Below are 26,040 nucleotides of genomic sequence, written 5' to 3'. Positions count from 1 at the left end.
CAAAATGTCTAAATCTATTATAAACATACACCTAAAGTTTGTAATTTATGACGGTACAAAATAATGGTTGGAAATGTTCTGAACAGTATACTAATATACTACCTCTTCAGTTTAAGAAATTGATACATTTTTACAGCAAGGATGCATGCAATTTATCATAAAAGTGACAGTAAAGAGTTTTATAATTGTACAAAAGATTTCAATTTTAAATAAATCTATTTTGAACAAACTTTTTTGAACTTTCTATTCTTCAAAGAACCTTGTTCTTTATAGCCATAATATATGTACAGACCACAAATGTATCAGAGTCTATCTATCTATCTATCTATCTATCTATCTATCTATCTATCTATCTATCTATCTATCTATCTATCTATCTATCTATCTATCTATCTATCTATCTAATGGATATGCTCATTTTTAAATGTGTACAGTATGCTATAGTTTATTGACTTATTTTGTATGATATTTATTATTATTATGTTAATTATTATATTATATTTTATGTATTTTAATTTTGATTCATTGTGGGAGAATTTTGCAGTTGCATTAAGTTCTTTTTTATTTTTTTTTATTGTGGGAGAATTTTGTAGTTGCATTAAGTTAATATTAAGCAGCATAACTGTTTTCACAATTGATAATATTATGTTTGTTTAGCACCAAATTAACATAACATGTTTTCACACAAAATGTAATAAAATAACAAAATTTTAATAAAGCAAAAATGCAGTCTCTACTGCCAAAATGTGTCCTCTGGGTTCCCAAATGAATGAATACAACCCTGGAGAGAGAGTAAGAGCCGCCCATGTCCAGATTCCTAACTGAACCTTCTGGAAGGGTACTGAGAGGGCTAAACTGAAGGGAACAGAGCAGGACCAAATATGTGAACTGACCTTTCTTCCGGAGTCCTTGCTTCCACACTCCCCCTTATCGTACCACCATTTGTTTTTCAGTTTGTCTAAGACGGCTTGCTCACTGAGTTTCAACACCGCTAGGTTAACTGGGATCTTCAACCAGGAAAATAACATAAATAACATTATCCATGTTATTTTATGTTATTCAGTACACATTAAACACATACCCATCAATATCAACTCAACTGTTCTGTTTCTTTTTCTTTTTAATTGACTGCACACATATCAGAAACATGTTAGTTCATTGTAAAAGTGATATGGGTTAATACTCCATCTAGCGATGCTTCCTTGCTCCCTGCTGCAAGATGTGTATTATTATATCACTTTGGGTAACCGGCAGACCGCAAACACTCTGCTTGGAATAACGTGATCGCGGTCACCTATTATTTATCAGTTGCCATGATATGCCATAATTTGTTCAAAATGTACTTTTTATTTATTAATCAGCCAAAATGTGTTAGTAGTAAGCTCAGTTTAGGCCCGATTGTTTTGGTCTAGAGTGTTTGGTCGGCTTGAGATGCTGGTTACCCCCCATGGTAGTGGTGGTTTTACCCGCTGGGTTTGTCACATTGGGGCTGACCTTGGAATCACCTCCTCCGCTGCCACACTCTCCCTTGTCGTACCACCATTTGTTTTTCAATTTGTCCAACAGGCCTTGTTCATTCAGTTTTAACACTGCCAGGTTTACTGGGTTTTGAAATGATAACGAAATAATATTTTGGTCAGTGTCAGCCCAGATAAACCATTTCAGAGACAGTGTTATGGGAGAACAGACTCAGACTGGTTTGAACACAACAGCCACTGCTCTATGTAGGTTGGAATGTTAAATACATAGCATTCGCAGTGGGTTTGCTCCGAGTCTGTATATAAAGTATGTTAACATGTGTATTAATGGAAAACAATGCTTTTGTTAGTGGCCTTTGTGAAAGACAGGTTTTATAAAGCCAGGAACAAGACTTCTTTAGACAAGAGGAGGAGAAAAAAAAGATGTCCTTAGTGTTTAGTGTCCACTTTTGGCTCTTCCCTTTTGGGGAATGTAACAATGTGAATCGAAAACAACAGCCTGGAGACATTAGATTAATTCTTAAAGAGATAAAACTCACACTTAGACCAAACTCTTTTTATCCTTGATTCGTCAAATACAGAAGGATATGTTAGGCAGAATGTTCACACACACAATGGAAGTGTATGGTGACCAAGGGCTGTCGAAATACAAACAGTAGTTCATACTGTGCACTATATTCCAAGTCTTCAGAAGTTGTGCGTTGTCACAAATCTCATTTGTGGAAATGGTTTGAACTACAGCTCTCAAAACTAGAAGGAAGCACCTGTGTTTAAAATTGTGACAATAAGCGCTTATCAGGATCAACTCAACGCTGGATTTTCATAACTACGTCAAGTTCACATCACCATCGTTGCAGTAAACTAGCACAACGTTCTTGAATGAATAATTCATTAGATGCACATCACATGGACTACATTTATAGTGATTTTTGTCAGTTTTAGAGATTGGTCACCATTTACTTTCAATGTTTTTAAAGGAGCAGCATGAACATTATACTAAAGTTGGCTTAGCTTCAAAGAAGCAATACCATTATTTGACCAACATGACAGTAGATAATTTAATTTTTTTGATTTTTAATCCCACTGCCCCATATGATTGATATATGGAACCACATCTAAAGTGTCTATCTCTTCATCTCTTTTCAGCTACTCTTTCATTCTCAGGTCTTGAACACCCCATACAGTTCACAAACGTACATCTCCTCACGACCCATGTAACCTACTGGCCAATCTGTGTCGCGAGCAAATGTCGTGTGCAGCTCTGTATGCGTAGGAGAGTGATTGTCTGGCTTGATAAAACCCAGGAATTCTTTCTAATCCCAGAAGTACCAGACAGAAAGAAGTCAGAGAGTGTCTCAGGAATGAGGAACAAACAGCCACATTCAGTTTGATGAGCATTTGCTTCAGGAGGTGGCAGTGCTTTGGGTGAGATGATTTTATTGACTAAACTTAGAGAATGGGCACAGATGGATAGAGATAAAAAGGCACACACATCAGTCTTTAGGGCTGTCGCATCTTGACTGCAAAACAAACCGATTTAAGGTATCAGTTGGAGATAAGACGGAAAATGTGAAACAGCTGTCGAAATGCACCAAAACAACTGATTATTTCTTCAGTTAGTAAATTAACCCATAAAATAGAAAGGGCCCTATTTTAACGATCCAAGCTGATTGGTCTAAAGCAGCGGTTCTCAGTTCCAGTCCTCGTGACCCCCTGCTCACATATTTTGTATGTCTCTCTTTTTGAGTCAGACGTTTGTTCTATTAGAACGTAAGTGCCCTGCGAAGTGGACATCTAAGGATATTCCGCCATGACTCCAGTTCGAAGCGAATGTATATGTTCCATTCAGAGTGCACTGAAGTGTGCAAGATGTGAATTCAAATTGTATTTATTTACCGAGGTATCTGATGTCACACTTGTCCGTGTGTGAAGACATTGCGTAGAGCAAATCTGTGAATGAATGTTCTGAAGTGAAGTAAACTTCAACAGATTTCCCCTGCTCAGGGAGTAGGGAGCAGTGAACACTGTGTAGGGACCATGTCAATGGGAACACAGTTCATGCACGGAGCTCATTTCTAACGAGCTGATTATCTGAATCATGTGTGTTAACACAGAGAGACATAATAAATGTGCAGAGCAGGGGGTCGCAAGGACTGGAATTGAGAACCGCTGGTCTAAAGCGCATGGCAAAGGTGTACTTAGGGCATTTCCGAATCCACTTTTGCTAGTATAACTACAGGAAAAACGGTTGGCGCTCCCAGCTCGTGGTCTAAAAATTATTTATTGTTTGATTTATTTTTTATTATCGATTTAACTACAATTTAAAAATTAACAGTTGAAAGTTTTTTTCAATCTGATTTTTTGAGATTTCTAATCTTAAAATATTTAAATCTCAAAGAAATAATGTAGAAATCAATGTATTTTTCACAGATTAGGGGATTAAATTATTTGCAAGTATTTTAAGTTTATATATCGATAAGTTGCAAAAAGTTAACCTAACAATATTTGATCTGTGCCAGATGTCTATAAATAATAGGCAATTGAAAGTGTAAAAAAAATGTGAAAAATTGTGTTAGTGTGAAAATGCATGGAGCATTATTTTGACAACTGCAGCACATGGTTAGTCCAGCAAATCATAACTCAATCTAGATGTTCACATTAGATTCTCAGTGTCTAACAATTTTGACAGAGAGAGCAAAATCTCCCATTGGCTTCCACGTGATGAATTCACACAGTAGATGGCCATATAGCATATACCGGTACATGTAAACACGTGTCAGTATGGGAGTCGCTCTCTCTCAAAATCAGATATACACTGCACAGCTGGTAACTCACCAGAGAGAGAAACACATTCATGAATTCATTTCCAAGCCTCTTTCACTCTTGCTGTCACAGTAATGGCTAGCTAGTATTGAATTTAATTTGAGTCCTGCCCTAGGTGGCAAGATGGAAGTCAGTCATTTACATCTTGTATCCGATGTCTCTCTCCCACTCCATCCACACTCTCCCCCTGTTCGCTTTGCTAAAAGATGACCCAAAAAATGACTGTACAATTGCTATGAGGTCGTTTCCCCAAGGAGCTTATCTTATTAGAGAGAGACGGAGTTATTGAGGTTATTTCAACAGCTCCAAATTGCCCTTGCGAAGCTTTTTGCACAGCAATGAATGTAATATCATGTGGGCCATGGTGTATTAGTCAGATGGGTACGTTCAAGCACAATAAATGTGACGTTAATGATGGCGGCGAACAATTGAAATAACAACTGTTCACCTTATATTGCAGAGAATATAAAAGAAACGTGTTAATGTCGACATTCATCTTTAGAAGTGGCTTGCATAAGAATAACAACTGATTGCCCAATTTCTCTCATGCGCAAGTCACTCCGTGAGGAGAAAGCTTTCGTAATTCGTAATGAAGGAGGAGAGAAAGTGAAATTAGCATTCGGTAAACCTATAGCTTCAAAGAGCCTGTCGCCGTCTCAATGGGCTCTGTTGAGCGGAGCTGCTGTTTAATGAAAAGAGGGCGAACGCACTTGTTTCCTAAAGAGCTTCTGAAGAGGGCGCATAATTTTCCTGACGTTTCTTATGCAAGTACTTCTGGTGGAGTGTGCTGAAAACCCCTTCAAGCAACATGAGGTACGGGCAGGATTTTGAACAGCTCCACACACAAGTATGTACGCCCACACAACAGCATGTTCTGTTATAGCAGAGGCTGCTTAGTACAGTACTTCCACCCTCGCCCTTGGTTCAAAGGATGGCTTATTTAATGATGTCACGTATAGCCATTAAAAAGTCCTTGAAAAACGAGGAACCAGGCAAGTTCACTGAACAGCTGCATCACTTTGGGAAAAGCCTGCATCTTATTCATAAACCACCCGCAATCCAGGAGTTAAATTTGGCGCTGTGCAGTAAGTCATTCTCAGCACAAATGCATTGTTTTTCTATGTAAATTAAGCTTATTATAGAATGGGTTTTGTTTGCAAAACTCAGCAATATTTGCCTGCAATCGTGTCAGCAAAAATCCATCAAATGATGGAGAAGAGCACATATAGACTATGCAGTGTACTCAAGCACACTTGGCATTTTAAAGAGCTGATTTAGTTGGCAGGACTGCAGTGATAGAGTAATGCTGTACAGATTCAGTAAAGTATGCCAGATAGCATTAGTCTGCTGTGTCCTTTATAAACTAGTACTCAGAACTGGCTTGCAAGTTTACGAAATGCAGTATGAAAATGGATATTACCCCATAACCACTTTAGTACTGAATCCAGCCTCTACTACAACTGAATCACCATCAGAAGTTAGTTTGGCAATGGTTAAATCCATACAGTTAGCATACAGTGGACAACTGGTTTTACCTGAGAGGGGATCCTTTGGGGGTAGCGATGCCGTAGCCTTTAGAGTCCAGGTTTCCTCCGACCTTCATAGTGTCACAGGGTTTGCGCTGCTCGATGTACTCGTTCATGGTGGATTCCAGCAGGTAGGCATACTTCCCTTTGGATTTCCTCACCCGTATAACTCCTTCATCTGTGGTTTTCACAAACACTGAGGGGTCTGCAGACTTCATATAAGACCACATCTTCTCAAAGACAGCAATCTTTGATCTCTAAATGAAGAAAGTGAGCGAAATATTATACATTTACAAATATATATGTATATATTTTTTAAGGTTAACACTTCATGTCTCCTCTTACCCTGAAGAACTCTTTGGTAGAGCCAGCATCTAGAGTGCCATAAGCAATCTCTGTCTGTTTGGCCAGATCCTCTGCACTTTCGATGGGTGACACCATCCTCTCTACTGTGAGAAAAGCAGCTAGGTTGGCTGTGTATGAGGAGATGATGATCAGAGTGAAGAACCACCACACACCACCCACGATACGGCCAGAGAGAGACCTGTGGAAACGTAATTACATAAATATATGGTGGCTTCAATAAGTTAGCTTATATACACATAAAACATGTGTATTATAAAACCAAACATCAAACCAAGTAGCATTTATAAAAAAATAAATAATTTGTACAAAACACACTCTTGGTTTTCAAATATGTGACCCTGGACCACAAAATCAGTCATAAGTAGCAATAGCCAACAAAACATTGTATGGGTCAAAATGATCGATTTTGCATTTATGCCAAAAATCATTAGGATATTAAGTAAAAATCATGTTCCATGAAGATATTTTGTAAATTTCCTACCATAAATATATTTTGAAAGCTTAATTTTTAATTAGTAATATGAGTTGCTAAGAACTTAATTTGGACAACTTTAAAGGCGACTTTCTCAATATTTTGACATGTAAATCCTTAGCAAATGTAAAAATGTATATCCATTTTTTTGAAGAATACATATAATACTATAATTTCTAAATTCACTTATACAGCATTTAAAAGATAGATTTTAGTTTTAAGTTTTTATTTGTAATTTACACTACGGTTCAAAAGTTTGGGTTCTTTTTATTTTTAATTTACACTACGGTTCAAAAGTTTGGGTTCGGGACAATTTTTGAAAGTCTGCATTTATTTGATCAATAATTTTTTAATGCAGTTAATTGTTATCAGCCATTACTCCGGTCTTCACAGTCATGTTCCTTCAGAAATCAGTCATTTCAGACATTTATTGGTTATCAGCCATTACCTGAACATAATTATCAGTTTATCAGCCAGGATTTTATTCAGGAAGCTAAAACAATTCAAAGAAACTACTGGAAATCAAATGCTCAAATGGAGATCCATTATGAGTTTATCTGGTGTATTCTTTCAAAAAATCAAATCCCATTCTGAGGAGCACTGAACATTTTCTACATCCCGACTGTATTACAAACGCTGGCCTGCATGTATCTTCTTCATGCACACGTTGATGCTTAAAGTGGTCAGAGGTATAGTCTGTTTGATACACTGCTTTCTGTCTCCACTCAGCTATAAACTCTTAGTGAAATGTGCTGAAACGAGATAAGGCCCATCACAATGCGACTCACCAGTAGCGCATTAATCTCACTTTTAGAAAGTTGCCAGTATGTTAAATGAATATATGTAATTAATTGCCAGGGATTAATGGTGATGAGAGCACTCAGCTGCTACTGTAATTGCACTTTAACTAATAATAATGAAAAAAAGTGAAAAAAACAAACAAACAAAAAACAAAAAAACAGATTTGCCCAGATCCCCAAGGATCCCCAAGGAAACCCTCTCTCGCTCAAGTGAGTCTAAGCACGTACAACAAGAAATGGTGTGTGTAAAACGTTCCAGGGAAAGTAGTTGTTCGATATGTGTGGTGGAACAGGAAAAGCTGCTCAGATAAAACACGGAAACAAAAACAAACGCACGGTTTAATCATTTAAGCTGGGAGGGAGGCTGAACCCGGCGAGATGAAAAGCTGACGAGATGGCTACAAACAGAAATATGAAAAGGCAAGAACCTGTGAACCCTGTGAATGTGCAGTGAATGTCAAAAGAGCGTATAAATATGTATTTAAGAGAAAGAGCATAAGAAATATTTCATTTTATTCTTCAAGGGCTGGACTGAGATATCGCCGGTCAAAAATTCCAGTTTCACAAGGGTTAAAAAAAGGAACAATTTCACCCCTGGCCAAATCCTGAATCCAGAACCATGTGACAAGAATATGTTTTAAACCAGACCTTTGGGGTTGAGCTCTAATCCCATGACCTGAATGAAGCTCAGGCAGGCATATGAGATCAGTTTAACATCTCTGAGGGAGTTCTAGAAGGTCTACCTGCAGGCCTAGAAGGCTAAAACAAAACCAGGGCCGCTCTCCCTGAGTTCCTGGCAGCCGGGTGGCATAATCCTCTCTCTCTGCCGGAGTAAAGGCCAGGGTTAATTGTGTACATGGTGAATCCACCTTGATAGGGGGTGGCCTGGATAGTCAACAGGTCTATTGAGATTGATTTATAAAGCTGAGACTCTTATTCATGACTATTTTTCATTTTCATTGTGTGAAATGTGTTTACAAATATAGCTGTGTACAGAAAGCTATGTAAGCACCTAGTGTAAGAAGGGAAATTTATTCGCTGAATGGTTTAGTACACAGCAGTATTATAATGTAATGACGCTGGTAAATCAATATTCAGCGTGACCAGGCTACACCGTAAAAATGATTCACGACAGGACCTGTTGAAGTGTGTTGAGTTAGTGCTAAAATGGTCTGATGAAGATGCTGATGTGTTGTGTCTGCTATTTATTCAGTCTCATAATTCATATTAGCTAATTACCCTTAAATACACGATACATATTCTGACAAATACAGCATGCCATATTTACCACCGCCAAATAACAAGATAATCAGATGCGAACGCATACTGAAGGACATTTATCTGAGAAAATAAAATGGATGGTTCAGTACTAAATAATGTCAATTTCAGTAGTCTCCATATTGTGATTTAATAAGTGCTTGATAATTGGAACACTGAAGAATGCTGCACACAGTAAACATAACATCTTACACTTACGTTACGCTGACAAAAGATGAAATAACATAGATGAAAAACGATTTTATGTCTAAAATAAAATAGATTAACTATTTTATTAAACATGAACTTAAACCTACAAAATTTAAAGTGTAGAAACTTAGCTTTTGCAAATAAAAGAAAATAAATTTAAGCTGAGGCACACAATTTACTAAAACTGAAATCAAATAAAGTAAAGCTAGAAACTAAAAATTACTAAAACGTAAAGCAAAATTAAAATGTCATTTAAAATCATAATAAATACTATAATAGTATATAAATTATACAAAAATAACACTGGTAACTATAAACTTTTGCATGTTACCTAATGATTAAAAGATATGATGATTAAAAGATTAGAAATAAAATTAACATTTTCATATGAATATTCATTGTAACATTTATTATTTTTTAACATAATATTCTCTTGATTTACATAAGCACATTTATACAGAGATACAGGGACCCACAGTTTTTAAGCAATAATCATATATTTAAAAAGCTTTGCTCGGCCACAAAGCAAAGAAAAAAATAGCTGCCAGTGTTTAAAGAAAAAGGCTTTAAGCTCAAGCAGAAGCCTTTGCCAAATGGCTGTATCAGCAGAATGAACGAAAACACAATTAATGCATGGTCATCCTTATATAGTCCGTGCCCACTTAAAGTATGTGCATTTTAAGCAAATCAGTTAATCACTTAATTAATATTCAGGAGCAAAGCTAATAATGTTGTTGTCTCCCTCCCAGTTTTCAGATCATTCCTAAACCCATGCAAAACATCAGCAGCCTGTAAAAAAAACCCAAGTCAAACTCTGAAAATATACCACAGGCAAAATGTGCACAAGGGGCTGAGGCACCAGAAATTCAATGCTTGCAGAGGGAATTGGCGCTCACAGCTCTGATGTTGTTTGACAGCTTTTGCCAGGCACCGTTTGAGCAGTGTGAAGCTGACACACTGATCTCATTCCTTGTCACATGTCAAAATCTCTCCGTGTTTAAATCAACACCGGTACCTCTTCTTCCTCACAAGGTCAGTATTTACACTCTGCATGTATGGAATGATATGATTATGCAAATGGCGTTTACAGCAAACGACTGCAATTAAATGAGAGAAAAACTGTGAGAGATTTCCCTAATGTCTGTATAATATGCTCATTTCTCAAGCCCGTGTATGTGACTCTGTCTGACACTGCTGTGGTTTATTTGTGCACTTTTAATTTCATAAATCTCACAGATCTTTTTAAAACAAGCTTGGCTCAGAGTCTTGTATTTAGACGGATGTGTAAGTGTTATAAGAAATCCATTTCTGAGATAAAGCTACCCTCCCATGTTATAAAAATTATAGCCATAATCTTCTGCACTGTCCAGTTCAAGATAACTCAATACTGAAGGTGGCACAGATATCGACTCCCTCTGCAACAAAACACACACACACACACACACACACACACACACACACACACACACACACACACACACACACAAACAATACACATCCAGAACTAGCATTAGCCACATATTCATCTACAAAAACCAAATCACCCACTGATTAATCATAACAACCAATCTGTAATGAAAGCCATATGTCCTCGTGACTTTACACACACTAATAGAGTACATAAAACAGGTTTAAATGCATAGTGTGCATTTCATTGACAGGTCAAAGACATTTTCTACAGTATATCAAAATCTATCCCTCACACATTTTCATGTTTTGCATTTTCTTTACTTTATATGTTTATTAAGCAAATTTCCTCCACTGGCTGTTTCCCTGTAGGTAACATCAGGTTTTATTAATCTTGTCAGGACATTTGGTCCCTATAATGTAGGCTAAAGCTGCCTCACACACACACACGGATGGTGGTAGTCAGTCAGCATTGCTCTCACACTGTGAGCTGTGCCACTCCAGAGGAAACACCCATGTCTTTCAGCGTTGCCATGGCAGCACTCTCTTCTCTCCAAACACGCAGCTGAGATGGGTTTTGTCACCGAGCAGCTTTCAGTCGATGCTGAACTGACTGAACCTCGTCTACGGCCAGCATGCGTCTGTGCAGCACGCAGAAGCCCACTGTTTGTCTGCTTTATGTTTTCTCTTTTCATCTGTCTTTGTCATTGAATTGAATATCTGTTATTGTAAACTCTGAACCGTCTCTACCAAAGTCCCTCACAGAAATGCTCTTTTACAGCCGAGGATGTAAAGGAGATGACAATACTCTAAATCTAACATGTCGGTAACACTTTAAAATAGGGTCTCATTTGTTAACATTAATCATTGCATTAGTTAACATTAACTATAAGCAGTATATACATATACATATATACATATATATATATATATATATATATATATATATATATATATGTATTAGGGCTGTCAAATGATTAATCACGATTAATCACATCCAAAATAAAAGTTTTGTTTACATAATATATGTGTGTATACTGTGTATATTTATTATGTATATATAAATACACACACATGCATGTATATATTTAAGAAGAATATGTTATGTTTATATATTAAATATATTTATATATAAAATATAAGAATATAAATATATAAATGTATATACATGTAAATATTTTCTAAATATATAATTTATGTGTGTGTATTTGTATATACATAATAAATATACCCTGTACACATACATATATTATGTAAACAAAACTTTTATTTTGGATGTGATTAATCGTGATTAATCATTTGACAGCACTAATATGTATATATATATATATATATATATATCATTTGACAGCACTATTTTTTTTTTTTTTTTTTTTTTTTTTTTTTTTTGTTTATCACAAATACAAAAAACAATGAACAATACTTCTATAGCATTTATTAACCTTTCTTAAAGGGGTACTCCACCCCAAAATGAAAATTTTGTCATTAATCAGTTATCCCCTTGTTGTTCCAAACCCGTAAAAGATTTGTTCGTCTTTGGAACACAATTAAAGATATTTCGGATGAAAACCGGGAGGCTTGTGTCTGTCTCATAGACTGCCAAGTAAATTACACTGTCAAGGTCCAGAAAAGTATGAAAAGCATTGTCAGAATAGTCCATCTGCCATCAGTGGTAAACTTCATTACTTGAGTGAAAGTACAGATACTACTGGTCAAATACTACACCACTACAAGAGAAAGTTGTAAAGACTGGTTTTTACTTAAGTAAAAGTACAAAAGTACATGCTTTTAAAAGTACTTAAATATCAAAAGTAAAAAGTAAATCCATTATTTTATTGTCACATTGTATACTTACAATACCTTATGCCACTAATGCAACCAATACACTGATTAGCTTGTATTATCTTTGGAATTAAGAGCTTTTATGTTATCAAACCTATAGAAATGGAACAAATGAATGAAGATAATCATCTTTATTTTTTTTATTTAACACTCCTACAGCTACATTGAACTCATTTTAATACTTGTTTGAAAGTTACAATGTTCTTTTTCAAAGAGATATTGAAGGATATGATATGGTGCATTTTAGGCAAACAAAGCAAACATCGGAAAGAAAACAAATCTTTAGTCTTTTCAGAAAACAGGAAAATACTCTCTCAGTATTGCCATGGGTATGCACGTTGCACCAAAGAACCGTCTTTTTGAATTTTGCCATCAACTGATTAGTGTTCATAAAATACTCATAAATCAGTGAACTTAACAACATGTGGCTAGGGTTGGGTATTGTTTGAATTTTATCCATTCTGATTTTGATTCTGTGTATTGATCTCAATTCTTACTGATTCACAGTTTAGATTCCAAAGCTGTAAAAATGTGAAGTAAAACATTTTGACCCGTGTGGTCATTTAACCAACTTATTGATCATTTACACTTCATTATCAAATTTTGAAGTCTCTAAATTGATGGTAAAGATATTTGGGTGTAAAAAAAGATGTAGAAAAATTGAAGTCTGTAAATAAATACATAAAAAGGTATGCTCTTAAAGTATACCTTCAAAGAGTATAATTCATCAAAAAACAGCAAACACCAAATTTCATGTGTGTAATTATAAATAGGTATAACAATGTACTGGTACAAATATTTAAAGGCATAGTTTACCCAAAAATTGTTTTGTTATAATTTACTCATGTTGTATAAACCTGTTGAACTTTCTTTTCACTGCACAACACAATGCAGTTAAAAAAATCTTCAAAAAAATATTTTATATTACACAGAAGAAAGAAAGTCATACAGGTTTGGTCTAGCATGAGGTTAAGTAAATAATTTTTGGGTGCACTATCCCTTTAAGAAATTATGTAACACATTGTTTTGTGTGTTATTTGATAAATAAGAGTGCAGGATCAACCATTGTGTTAGGTTAATGCTACATGGAAAATATAAGTGTATTAGGGAAAGTAGAATCTTTAATAAAGCTATGCATTTTGGGCATGTCTTCATATAATTTCTGTTATTTCATTATCTGCAGCAAGATAATAGCGCTAGTTGTTTCATTGAAAATAAATGAGCTGATGTGAGGCAGATCATGAGCGCTTAGGTAAATATGCAGAACACTGGACACTGACTCAGGCAGATTCTCTAAATAACTAATAAGCAATGTAACTCCTCAGAGGAAACGCAGAGAGAACTGCAAAACAAAGTCTAAGTGGAGTCCTCCAGGGACTGCTTCACTGAAGATAATTAAAAAGAAAACTGTTGCTGCTCTTGTTCTTATGTTCATTCTCTCTCTTCAGGAGGCCTGTTGCACAACACTTTAAAAAACAGACCTCGTCAAACTTTTATCTTCCCCCAAAAAGCATGTCTGACAGTATCTTTTCATTCTGTCTTTATAGATCTTTGAATAGAACGCAATGGAATTAGCTAAAAGCATAAAGAAGGAAATAAATGTATATTGACAGACAAAGAATAATTTTAAGAATTTAAATGAAACATCAAGCAAACCAAGCAAGCGCCACAGTAGCATGAATATTAACGACATGGTGAAATTAATCTTCAGTCTGCATTGCCAAACAAATATAATTGTTGTCATAATGGATATAATGTGTATATTTCATTACTTCTGAATCTTTTAAGGAGTACAGTATCTTACAATTTATTACTGAATTTTTTAGATAGTTTGAAGTGTCTTAATGTGCTAGAAGTTTACTGTCAATGCAATAAATGTCCTCACTGTGCCATATGACTGAATCTATACTGAACTTTTTAGATGAAGGGTGAGTTACAGTAATGTGAAGTCTTTACCATGGTACTGCTTATCTGTACAGTATCAAATGGGATAATGTATTGTAAAATGCTGTATTTGATGCCATCTATCTCCCTTCTGATTCATCTCTGATCAGTTCCTCTCCCTTGTGTCCTGCTGTATGTTCACAAATAGCAAAACAAACTGTTTTTCAAATGAGGACGTCCTCAAAGGAAGATTTTATCTTTAGCAAGTTTTGCTTACATTTGGATACCAATTTGTCCCCAAAATATGGTTACAGTTAGTAAGTATACACACACACACATACAAAATAGTGGTTATCATCTAAAATCATAAGATAAATCACTTTTAGTGCAAAACTAATTCATTGCATTTGGTTATCCCCAAATTGCAGTAACATTCTATAGAAACTATATATTTATTGAATCTATATCTACAGGTGCACCAAATGATTCACTGATTAACCATTAAGATGAGTTAGATTAAATAATAGACAAATTAATTAAACTCAATTAAACAGAAGTCATGCAAATGAAAAGTTTGATAGTAAGAGCCTTATGAAAGGCAGTTACTGTGAATGAAACATTTATATAGATGAAAAACTTATTTTGTGTAGTGAAAAGTATATATTGTGATTGTGTATTGTACTAACACAATTGAAAATATCTTGATATGTTTGAAAAAAGTGCACTTTTGATGATCTGTTGTGATATTAGTACTAAGAGTTTTGAAAATGTACCTATTGCTTGTGATAATTGCGTCACTGCAATTAAAAAAACCTTGTAAAATATAATATTATATATATTGTAGCATGTTCAAAATGTTGTTGTGTTGTAGATAACAATGCGCTTAATGTTAACGTTGCACTTTATTCATTTTTTTGGTGCAAACTGTTATTGGATGTTCGAATTGGATGTGAAAAGAGGCTCCACCCCCTGTGTGTGTGAGGGGAAGGAGAGAGAAGGAGAGGGCAGAAGAGTGCCTCGCTGGTTCAAATGCAGTTCTCTTAGAAGTCGGGGTGTGTGCGGTGTGGGTTGTGGCCAACAACAGCCCAAATAAATACCCGTTGTGCATCCAAATACCTTGTCCTTGTCTGAGAACACTACTATATATATATATATATGTATGTATATAGATATATATATATATATATATATATATATATATATATATATATATATATATCTATATATATATATATATGTATGTATATTTTTTTTCTTACACAATATTATTACTTTTACTGTATTTTAATTAAATAAAAATAAATGTAACCTTGGTGATCATTAAAGATTCCTTTCAAAAACATTTTAAAAAGGTGCACATTTTTTGAAGCACAACAGCTGAAGCAACATAGGCTTCACATGATTTGTAGAACTTGTCCCAGCCACTTCAGTTTTGTTATTCTCAGTATGACTAAGGGTCACTTATTCATTCACCCTAAGTAGATGTGTCATGTGAGCAAAGAAATGCACAAACACCCTCTGAAAATTATGAGTAGAACAATATTTTTATCCTCTTAAAACGTAATCACGGTGGCAGGTGTGATGTGGGACACTAGAGTGCGGTTGTGTGTGTTGGTGTAATGACACAAAATGACGTTTGATGTGCCATTGTGGGCAGGGTGCTGGCAGGTATGGAATAGATCCTTGTCCTGTAAGAGCCATCATCAGTGTAACAGGATCCATCAACCACTTAACAGCTTGATCCATTCTGCTCTTAGTACAGATCACCTGAACCAACCTGCTGTGCGCTTCTGGAACATAGATGAACAAAACGAGCCAAGTGACGGAAGTACAGCAGAGCTCAGAGGAGAAAATCAAGAATGACACAATGCTCTGGGACTGAAAGCATGTAATTTCTTTCTGGGGGCTGTGGGGGATTCCTGTCAATGAATCATGAAGTCACTGGGAAGATTAAGAAAATGTACATATGTGAATCTGAACACTTAACTTTCATAACTAGTGTTGACAATCATACTGTAGTTCCTGTGCCACATTGTTACAAAATGTTTCTATTTAAAATAAATGCTCTCAAATATATGTTCTTTTGAACATATTCATCAAAGAATCCTGAAAAAGTGTGATGGATTTCATGAAAATAATAAGCTGCACAGCTGTTTTCAAAATGTATAATAAAAATAAATATAATATAAATAAGCACCAAAGCAGTATATCAGAATGAATTCTGAAGGATCATTTGACTGCTGAAAATTCAGCTTTGCATCACAGGAATAAATTATACTTTATTTAATATTTTAGAATAGAAAATTATTATTTTAAACTGTAATAATATTTCACAATATTAGGTTGTTACGGTATTTTAGATCAAATAAATGCAGCCTTGGAGAGCATAAGACATGTCTTTTGAAAAACATAAAAAAAATCCTATTTTATAAATATACAGTAAATAATATATACTATTTATAGAATTCTATTCTGTTTAATTATATCTTATTATAATTTTATTATTATTTTAATGCAATTTTATATATTTACTATATATATATATATATATAGTATGTATTACTGATATAAAATATGTGACCATGGACCACAAAACCAGTCATAAGGGTCAATTTTTTGAAACTGAGATTTTTCCATCATGTGAAAGCTGACTAAATAAGCTTTCCATTGATGTATGGTTTGTTAGGACAGGACGATATTTGGCTGAGATACAACTATTCTGGAATCTGAAAATTCGGAATCTAAAGGTTGCAAAAAAAAAATACTGAGAAATTGCCTTTAAAGTTGTCTAAATGAAGTCCTTAGCAAAGCACATTATGAATCAAAAATTAAGTTTTTGATATTTACGGTAGGAAATTTACAAAATATCTTCATGGAACATGATCTTTTCTTAATATCCTAATGATTTTTGGCATAAAAGAAAAATCAATAATTTTGACCCATAGTATGTTTAGTTGGCTATTGCTACAAATACACCCATGCTACTTATCACTGGTTTTGTGGTCCAGGGTCACATATTACATAAATATTATATATCTATGTATATACCCCCATAGTACTGTGTGTATGTACATGTAATCGTGATTAATCGCAGAAAACCATGCGATTAATTGCGATTAAAAATTGTAATCGTTGCCCAGCACTGATATATGTATGTAAGATTATTGTGGGACCCAACACAGCGGAGTGCGGCATAGGACAACACTTGATGGGCGAGTGCGTAGAGACTCGTGTGTGTGTGTGCGGGATACGGGATAATAAAATTATTTGTGGGACTCGCAAAATATAAATATCTAAACATAAAATATCTAAAAACAGAAATTGTTATTCATCTATTGCACAAAAGCAACAAAAACAACTAATATAAGATAGAAATGATTAACACACGCAAGCATAGGCAGTTTCTATTTATAACACGTGTTTGCCACACTGAGCAATGTAGACAATCACAGACATATCTGTTGATTTCAGGAACGCAATGGCCAATCAAAGGTGTTTAAGTTAGAATCCACTCACTGCCCAAAAATTCTTGTGCAGTGCTGGAAACTATGTGCTCATGAATCCTCTCATTATAACATATTAAGTGTAGACATTATGGAAGATTCATTGTGCATATACTCATTGTGTTATAACAGAGCTTTATGAGATTGTGATGAACTGAGATGCCAGCTTTTTAGTGATAATAATCACTGCTTGCATTCTGCCATGCCAAACCATGCACGCACAGCCCATGCTTGCTTTTCTGTTGAAAATAACAGTGAACAGTGTTTTGTGAATGTTGATGCTTAGCCTAAATAATTTGATAAGGATTATTTATGTGAGTCCTGCAGCAGTTCACCCCAAATGTTCTCATTGGTTGAAATGCTTGATGACGCCCAACCCAAGCCAGTACTGATCAACATCCCAACCCTCCTGTGACCCATGGTTTGTCTGTATGTGTATTCAGAGCCAGTGAGTAACGGTCTTTCAAAATAATAATAAAAACTGTATTAATGCACAATAAAATAATTGCTAGCATTGATTAATTAATTAATGAGTTAACACGATAATAATGCGTTAACTTGCCCAGCAAGTTAAGTTATAATTTTTCTTTTAAATTCTTACGATTTTAAAACTTATAAACATATAGTCAACAAAATCATGAGAGAAGAGAAGAGAGAGAAGAGAAGAGAAGAGAAGAGAAGAGAAGAGAAGAGAAGAGAAGAGAAGAGAAGAGAAGAGAAGAGAAGAGAAGAGAAGAGAAGAGAAGAGGACAATGTAATTGAGATTGTGGGCACCTGTGTCTGAGGAGATAAACATTATCTTGAGTGGCTTGCATAAATTATGCCTGATGGGGAGGTTTGAGTGACAAGTCTGACATTTTAACAGGGATTTTTTCTCCCAAAGAATAAATAGCACATAAAGGGGCAAACCACAGTCTGACTGTTACCATCGAGTGGCCAGACAAGTCACCATTCAACCTATCAGTGCTCATTAGACGGGAGGACTAAGTGTGTAAATTCAAATGCAGATGATCACAGAGAGAAGAAGCTCTGACTACCCATGATTAAAGAAGCATTATGGAAGTTGTTAATGCTGCTGCCACACTCGCTCCATCGTCCGCTCTCTCCTCTCATTACTAATTAAATGTCATCACACAAACAGAATTGTGAATATCCAGTCACGCATGGCTGCTCATACAACAGCGTCTGAGGTGACGTGTTCAATATGGCGAAACATGTTCACCCGCAATGCAGACACCATCCACAGCCCGTCCACACTTGTTTATAGAACTTCAGTGACACGGAGAGAGAAGGTATAATCACTACAACATTGTCGATTCCACTCTGCAGAGTCTGAGTCACAGCGAGAAATGACAGGGAGAAATGACACGGTCTAATTAAGATCTTCTGAAGCCTCTCTGTGCCCCATCACAGGAGACATCCACAGGAAAGTGGTGTGCTGCTCTCCCTCACACCGCTGACATTTCAACACCACTGCTGAGACAGAACAATCAATTCATACAGGAGCTCACAGAGACATACACTGCCTGTATGTTCTGATATGCTGGATGCCAGACTGTACACTGCAGGACTGTGCAAGATTTATCACTATGTGATATATATATCACTCTCTTCAATTACCACCACCAGGCTAGCTCTTTCTCATCAATTACATAAAATAATTTAAAGTACTCTGCTTTGTTGGTATGGAAAATGACCTTAACCTGTACTGATTCACAGTGATAAATCTTCCACAGTCCTGCAGTGTACACACACACACACACACACACACACACACACATATATATATATATATATATATATCAGTATATACATATATGTATATATACACATATACGTATATATATATATATATATATATATATATATATATATATATATATATATATATGTGTGTAATTATATATATATATATATATATATATATATATATATATATATATATATAAAATATATATATATATATATATAATATATATATAATATATATATATATATATATATATATATACATATATATGTATATATATTATATATATATATATATATATATATATATATATGTATATATAGCAAAGATGCATTAAATTGATCAGAAGTGACAGTAAACACTTTTACACTGTTACAATAATAATAAAAAGGGATAAATTACATTTTTAAATATATGAAAATATAAAACAGCTGTTTTAAACTAACAATATTTCAGTTTTACAATGTTACTAATTGATGTCGCCCTGGTAAATAATAGAATTCTTTCAAAAACATGAATATAATGAATTTAACAGAACAACTACGGAGGAAGGAGGCTTGCAATACTACTGTGGTTCTGCAACAGTATAATTTATTCATATCACAGCGCACACAGGGAAACAAAGTGACAGCATGGTGCTGTGGACATCCTACCATTATGTCAGTGCAAACTAGCTTCTTTAGGACAGTCATTGTTAAATATTTGGGGTAAAAAAGCGGTATTTAACAATTCAAAAAGATTAATCAACACACTGCTTTTTCTCTCATTCTTGTAGTCAAATCAGGTGTCAACTAAATGCCAGGAATTACATAATAATAATTATATTAACAGCAAAAAGTGAGTACATATGGTAAGCAAAGTACATGATGATATACAACTGCAGAACCTACACTAAAAGGTGTGAGAGATTTTACCTGTGAAACTGAACTCATTATTTACTCATCACAGCTCAGATACTTAATGACTCCCTGCCAACATACCCATTTGTAATTATGCTTATAGTAGTAATTGTCCCCTCCAAAAAAGGAAGGGTGCAATTATTGCTGTTGATGGAATGACATTCACAGGCAAAACTGGAAAAAACATCATATGAGCTATGTTCCAAATCACAATGAGCTTCCTAACTGTCTACACAGGCAGTCACCTTTTAATGCAGCATTGTAACTGAAACAGAAGCTCAAAAGTGACTCGCTTTATGTCAGACTCCTCACATAAAGCGCACAGCAGACTCAACTGATTCAAACAGAATTCAGCATTTGCCTGTTCCTAAACTAACAGTGATATGCACACAAATCTTCATGAAAATTCATTTTTAGCTACACTGAGCAATTTCTATAGATAAATTTCAATAATGAAATGCTTTCATTAATAACTACTTCTCCCACGTTTTCCACTAGCTGAGCTTGTTGCAATGCATTCTAGGATTCAATATTCAGTGCAATAGATGAATTTTGTCTGAAATTAGATGAAATTAGAAAGCATAACTGAGTAATCTACCATTTAGAACAGCTTATGATTCCCAGAGGAGAATGATAACAGAGAAAAATACATATACCTTGAATAAAATTTAAGTCACTCAATATGTAATAAAACAAACATATATCAACCACAGCCACATATTTATAACCTTTTTAAAAGAGGCTGATATATCAGATGGACATTTAATTATATCGCAGAACCTGGAATCTAGGATATCCATCTGTAATGTTAGCTTTAAGCATCAACTAGACTTAAATGTGTTGCCAACAGGTGTGAAAGCTGTCTGATGCCTGAACACAGCCGCTGACATTTCTCTCTGAGACCTACTGCACTATCCCTCCCTGTGCCCTTAAAACCCACAGCCATTGACCTCATGTTGCCAGCTTCACCCCCTAGTAATTAGGATTTTAATTGGTGACCTTTGAGAGTCCAGTAACTGTGTAGAGAGAGACACTTCATCTCTGGCCCTGCGCACCAGCAGTGCAGAGTAAAAGGCTCCGAAGCAGCGCTTCAGCACTTTAATCTGCCTTTCAAAGAGCTGCTGCCTTCCTCTCATTAGACAGTACTGTGGCATTAGGCTTGTGTCCAGTCCAAGTGGATCTTCAGAAATACTGACATGTACCACAAACCAGCTGTGCACATGAGGCATTACTGAACTACAAACACAACTCAGTAATCTGCCAAGAGCCACACAACCGCACCACTGAGATATCACTAGACCCCAAACATTTAAGAAAGATTTGAACATCATCAGCTTGGGAATCTATATGATTGCTGTGAACCGTTGCGTCATTCACAAATGAAATCGATCATAATGAAATGCAATTAACCATGCAATGGTATAGCGGAGTATGCTAGCAAAATAAACTGCTCATAAACTAATTAAAGTAAATTACTTCCCCTGTCTTGTTCTTCTGGTGTCATACGCTGTGTGCCCAATCAAACTTTATTGTATTTTGCAGAAAATTCATCTGTCACTTGGTAAAAGTCAAATTAGATGAATGCCAACATGGACAGGTTATGCCATCAAACTAGCCATGAAGAAAACTTTGCAAAGTAAAAATAAACAAATATATAAATACAACCCAAATAACACTGAACAGAAATTAATTTGCAATGAGCATAAACTGTTTTGTATGGAAGCCCGTTTCTGTCACTGAATAAAAAATAAAAAAGGTAATTGCTACTTTTTATCTCACAATTCTTTTTTTCTTGCGTGTCAGTATTGTGTGATATAAACTCAAAATTGTGGGGAAAAAAACTTGCGAGTTTAAATTTTGCAATTCTGAGAAATAAAGTTGCAATTCTAACAAATAAAGTAAAAACTGCAAGATATAAACTCACAATTTTTCTCACAATTGTGAGTTTATATTTCGCAATTCTGACTTTTTTTCTTTTTTCTTTCTATTGTAAGATGTAAATTCGCAATTGGAAATTATAAAGTCAGAATTGTGAGATACAAATTTGCATTTGCGAGAAAAAAGTAAAACATTTTGAGTTTTTATCTTGCAATTCTGACTTTTAACTCTCAATTGCGAGAAAAAAAGTCAGAATTGTGAGATGTAAACTCGCAATTGCAAGAAAAAAAGTCAGAATTGTGAGATAAAATAAAAGCCATTACCTTTTTTCATTTTTATTCAGTGGCGGAAACGACCTTCCATAGTTTTGCGCACGAACCCATCAAAGTTTAGAATCCAATAATAAATGTTTTTAATTTTGCGGACAATTTTTGTTCATGATTTTTGAGTCACCACTTTATGTCCAACATGAAACCCTGAAACAAAACCAGTTGCAAAAACACTGAACAAAAACAAACTGGCATCTTACCTGGGGGAAATATCACAGCCCTGCTGCATGAAAGCTCCCAATGAGAACCAGAGACTGTTGAAGATGCCAAACTCGTTGTTCTGCTCCTGACTCTGCTGGTTCTGGTTCTGCTGGCCCTGACCCGGTTGAGCGGACGACGAGGAGGGTTGGTTAGGGTTCTGCTCTGCTCCTTCCTCGCAGTCATCTGCATGCCACTCGTAGGGACTGAAGCGGCTGACTAGGAAAAGCACCACGCTCACGCCGATGTAGGCGAACACAATACACATCCAGATCTCATAGGCCAAAGGGTCCAGGAAGGAGAACACACCAGGCTTGGACTTGGTGGGCTTTTTGATCATGATGGAGATGCCGAGGCTCATGAATGGCTTGGAGAAATCAATGACTTCCTCCCTGACCAGGGTGATGGTCAGTGGGGCCACAGCTACATCAGCTTTCTGCAGAAGAACGTATGATGTCATTGCAATAAACACTAAATATATTGTTAAACATATAATTAAATTATGCATGGACCCAGGAAAGAAAGAAGTCAATCTAGGACACAGACATGCTACAGTCATTTTTCTTACTTGTTGTGTTTATCGAAAATGTGTACTATAAATACAGAGCGGTCTTGTTCTAACCTCACAACCTCTAACTAAACACCTTTCCAGAAAGACTTTTCTTCACTCTCTGTTATTATTACTGTCACTGTGGTGAAAATATGAAGCCTTTCGGTTCAATTACTAAACCCCCCTCTCCTCTCTTAGAATGATTCAGATTTTAAAACCATTCAATTTTCTGAATCAGTGGCATAACTGATAAACACCTATTGGGTTCTTTGTGTTCTCTTGCATTCATCCTTAACTCTTTGATATTGAAGTCCGGATATATGCAGAGAGAAAATAACATGTAGCACTTACACCATAGACGAGCTCTCCCACCATCCCATTCCACATCATGGTCTCAGGATCTCTGGCACCATATTTCCCATCAGCCACTATCTTGAGTATGTAGTGGTATCCCACATGTTTGGCTATCTCAGCTGCCAGTTCCACACAGTAACCTTCATACTTATCATTTCCTGTAAACTGCTCGTGGTTCTTTTTCAGCATGACATATGGTGATTCCTAGTCAGGACACACAGGCAGACAGACATATACAGTGAACAACAAAAAATGACAGTATATTTGTGTGACAGACTTGCAATGTTTAACTATTTGGGATTCTACTCTAAAAATGTCAGTATAACTGTGTATCCTACTTTACTTTAGATGCAAATTGATGTTTTTGATTTTATATTAATATAGTTTTTTTTTTTTTAACATGTATTTCTACTTTTGTTTAATAATATTACATTTATAGTTGTACACTTATATATTTATATTTATATAAAATTATATTTATTTATTTATATAAGATATTTATTATACTGATTTTAACATTTTATAACATACTAAAATACATACTATACATAGAGTATACAATATATATTATACAATTAATACAGACATGGGAAATAAGATCAAAATCAACTGAAGGCACTTTGCACCACATGCGATTCAATAGGCAATGCAGACAGCTCCACTGATTGTAATGGGAACAATTTAGATTTAGTCTTATCCAGTAGAAACAGTGTAAGCATTACGGAAACCATATTTTAAGACACTGAGAGCAGGCGTAAGAAAGGGTTGACGAAGCAGATAAGAAATAGTGCTTTGTTACTTAAAACATGTTGAACTTGACAGGTTTATTTTCAGATGCCTTATTCTTTAGCAGGAGGGACAGACCTGGCAATCAACTGTGTAGAAAGTGTAGGGTGATTCTATTTGTGGAAAGTCTGTAATATGAGTTAGCAGTTCAATTGTGATATTTCACAAAGATTGGACATCCTGAGGAGATTACAGCACAAACGGCACCTGAGGCCCAGCTGACAGCTCACTCAGTAACAGACTTTTCTAAGGAGCTCACAATGAACAAATATGAGAGCATAAAGAAAAATAGAGTGGGCTGACATAAAGAAAAGAAAAGAAGCCTTTGCTGTGCAGCATAGGTTTGAAACTAAAAGCAAATAGAGCCACAGAGATGTAGTTTTTTCCCTTTCCAGAAACAGACCTCAAAAAGTGAAACCCTTGATTACAGTGTCATGTCTGCAAATGCTTCAGTATAACAAAACTTTGAACCCAGCTGTTCTGCAATGCATCTTAGAAACAGGCAGTGCACAGTGGCAGTGCATTTCCTGCTAATGCAGACCTCCAAGATGGCCTATATGCTGTCTTTCAGAGAAACAGATCATTCTTTAGAGCACCCGAGGTGATAAACAGTCTCTGTAGGACAAATAGCATAGCTCAGACTGTTTCTTGTAATCCATCCCACTCCCTTGTGAGCGCTTAGCCCCTAACCCACACCGATGAACCATTACTGCTTTTTTGTCCTATCACCGATTCCCCCCACATCCTTCCATCAGGAGGCCGGTCCACTCACTCTGCCCTTTCTCTGGCTGAAAAAGAGATGGGCAGTCCACATATGAAAGGTTAATAAATGCCCTCTGAAGCCTAACTTGCGAGAGAATCGCTAAAACGCAGGCTAAGCCCAAAGATCTCTGCCGAACGAGGATAAAGAAAAGGAAAATTAATCTTTTGTCCACTGCCGGCAATTCAATCCAAGGTTCCCCTTTAAGTATAAGATGAAAACACTGTGGCTAGAGGAGCAATAATGTCTCATTTACAGACAGTGCACAGAAAAGCCTTCATGCTTTTATCTGCACAGCACAGCATTACCGTCTTCATACTGAGGGATAAAAACATGAAGGTGATGCATCAGCCATTTTAAGAAAGGAAAAATGGTGAAGAAGACTTGTGAGATGGTGGACTGAGTCTGATTCCTGTACTGCCATTCGACCAGTGTTGGGGAAGAATGATTATTTGCCAAGCAACTTGGCAACTACAGCCAAGTTACACTGAAACTATGAATTGCTCAAACAAATCGTTCTACAGGACATGTTACGAGGGCATGTTAAATGACTGTCTCAGTTCTCTTGAGCTGTTTGCATAGTGAATTACGACATACAAACAGTGATATAATTTATTTCATGAAAATATAAACGTGTAGGAATATCTGGAACACATGACTTGCAATTACTTTGAATACACACTACAACTCAAAAAAGTGGGGTCTGTAAGATTTTATGCTTACCAATGCTGCATGCTTTTGTTTAAAAATACAGTAAAAACAGTATTATTGTGAAATATTATAATTTAAAATAATTGTTTTCTATTATAATATATTTAAAATGAGATTTATTTCTATGATGGCAAAGCTGAATTTTAGCAGCCATTACTGCAGTCTCCAGTGTCACATGATCCTTCATAAATCAAATAATATGTTGATTTGATGCACAAGAAACATTTATTATTATTATTATTATCAAAGCTGAAAAT

General features: G+C 35.5%; 1 protein-coding gene across 1 annotated transcript in view; it reads right to left on the bottom strand.

The window, feature by feature from the left end:
- The window catches only part of LOC109102182 (glutamate receptor 1-like), a 69,136-nt gene that overhangs the window by 5,749 nt on the left and 37,347 nt on the right, over positions 1 to 26,040 (bottom strand). The window contains exons 15-19 of the mRNA XM_042738372.1: positions 23,524 to 23,730; positions 22,625 to 23,058; positions 6,173 to 6,371; positions 5,837 to 6,084; positions 1,495 to 1,609 (exon numbers count right to left, since the gene is read on the bottom strand). Coding sequence (XP_042594306.1) covers positions 1,495 to 1,609; positions 5,837 to 6,084; positions 6,173 to 6,371; positions 22,625 to 23,058; positions 23,524 to 23,730 — 1,203 coding nt within the window. The remainder of the gene's footprint in view (positions 1 to 1,494; positions 1,610 to 5,836; positions 6,085 to 6,172; positions 6,372 to 22,624; positions 23,059 to 23,523; positions 23,731 to 26,040) is intronic.

The sequence above is a fragment of the Cyprinus carpio genome, chromosome B14, assembly GCF_018340385.1.
Source record: "Cyprinus carpio isolate SPL01 chromosome B14, ASM1834038v1, whole genome shotgun sequence".
Classification (NCBI taxonomy): Eukaryota; Metazoa; Chordata; class Actinopteri; order Cypriniformes; family Cyprinidae; genus Cyprinus; species Cyprinus carpio.
Note: the sequence above shows the minus strand (reverse complement) of the source record. Positions and strands in the feature narration are given on the sequence as shown.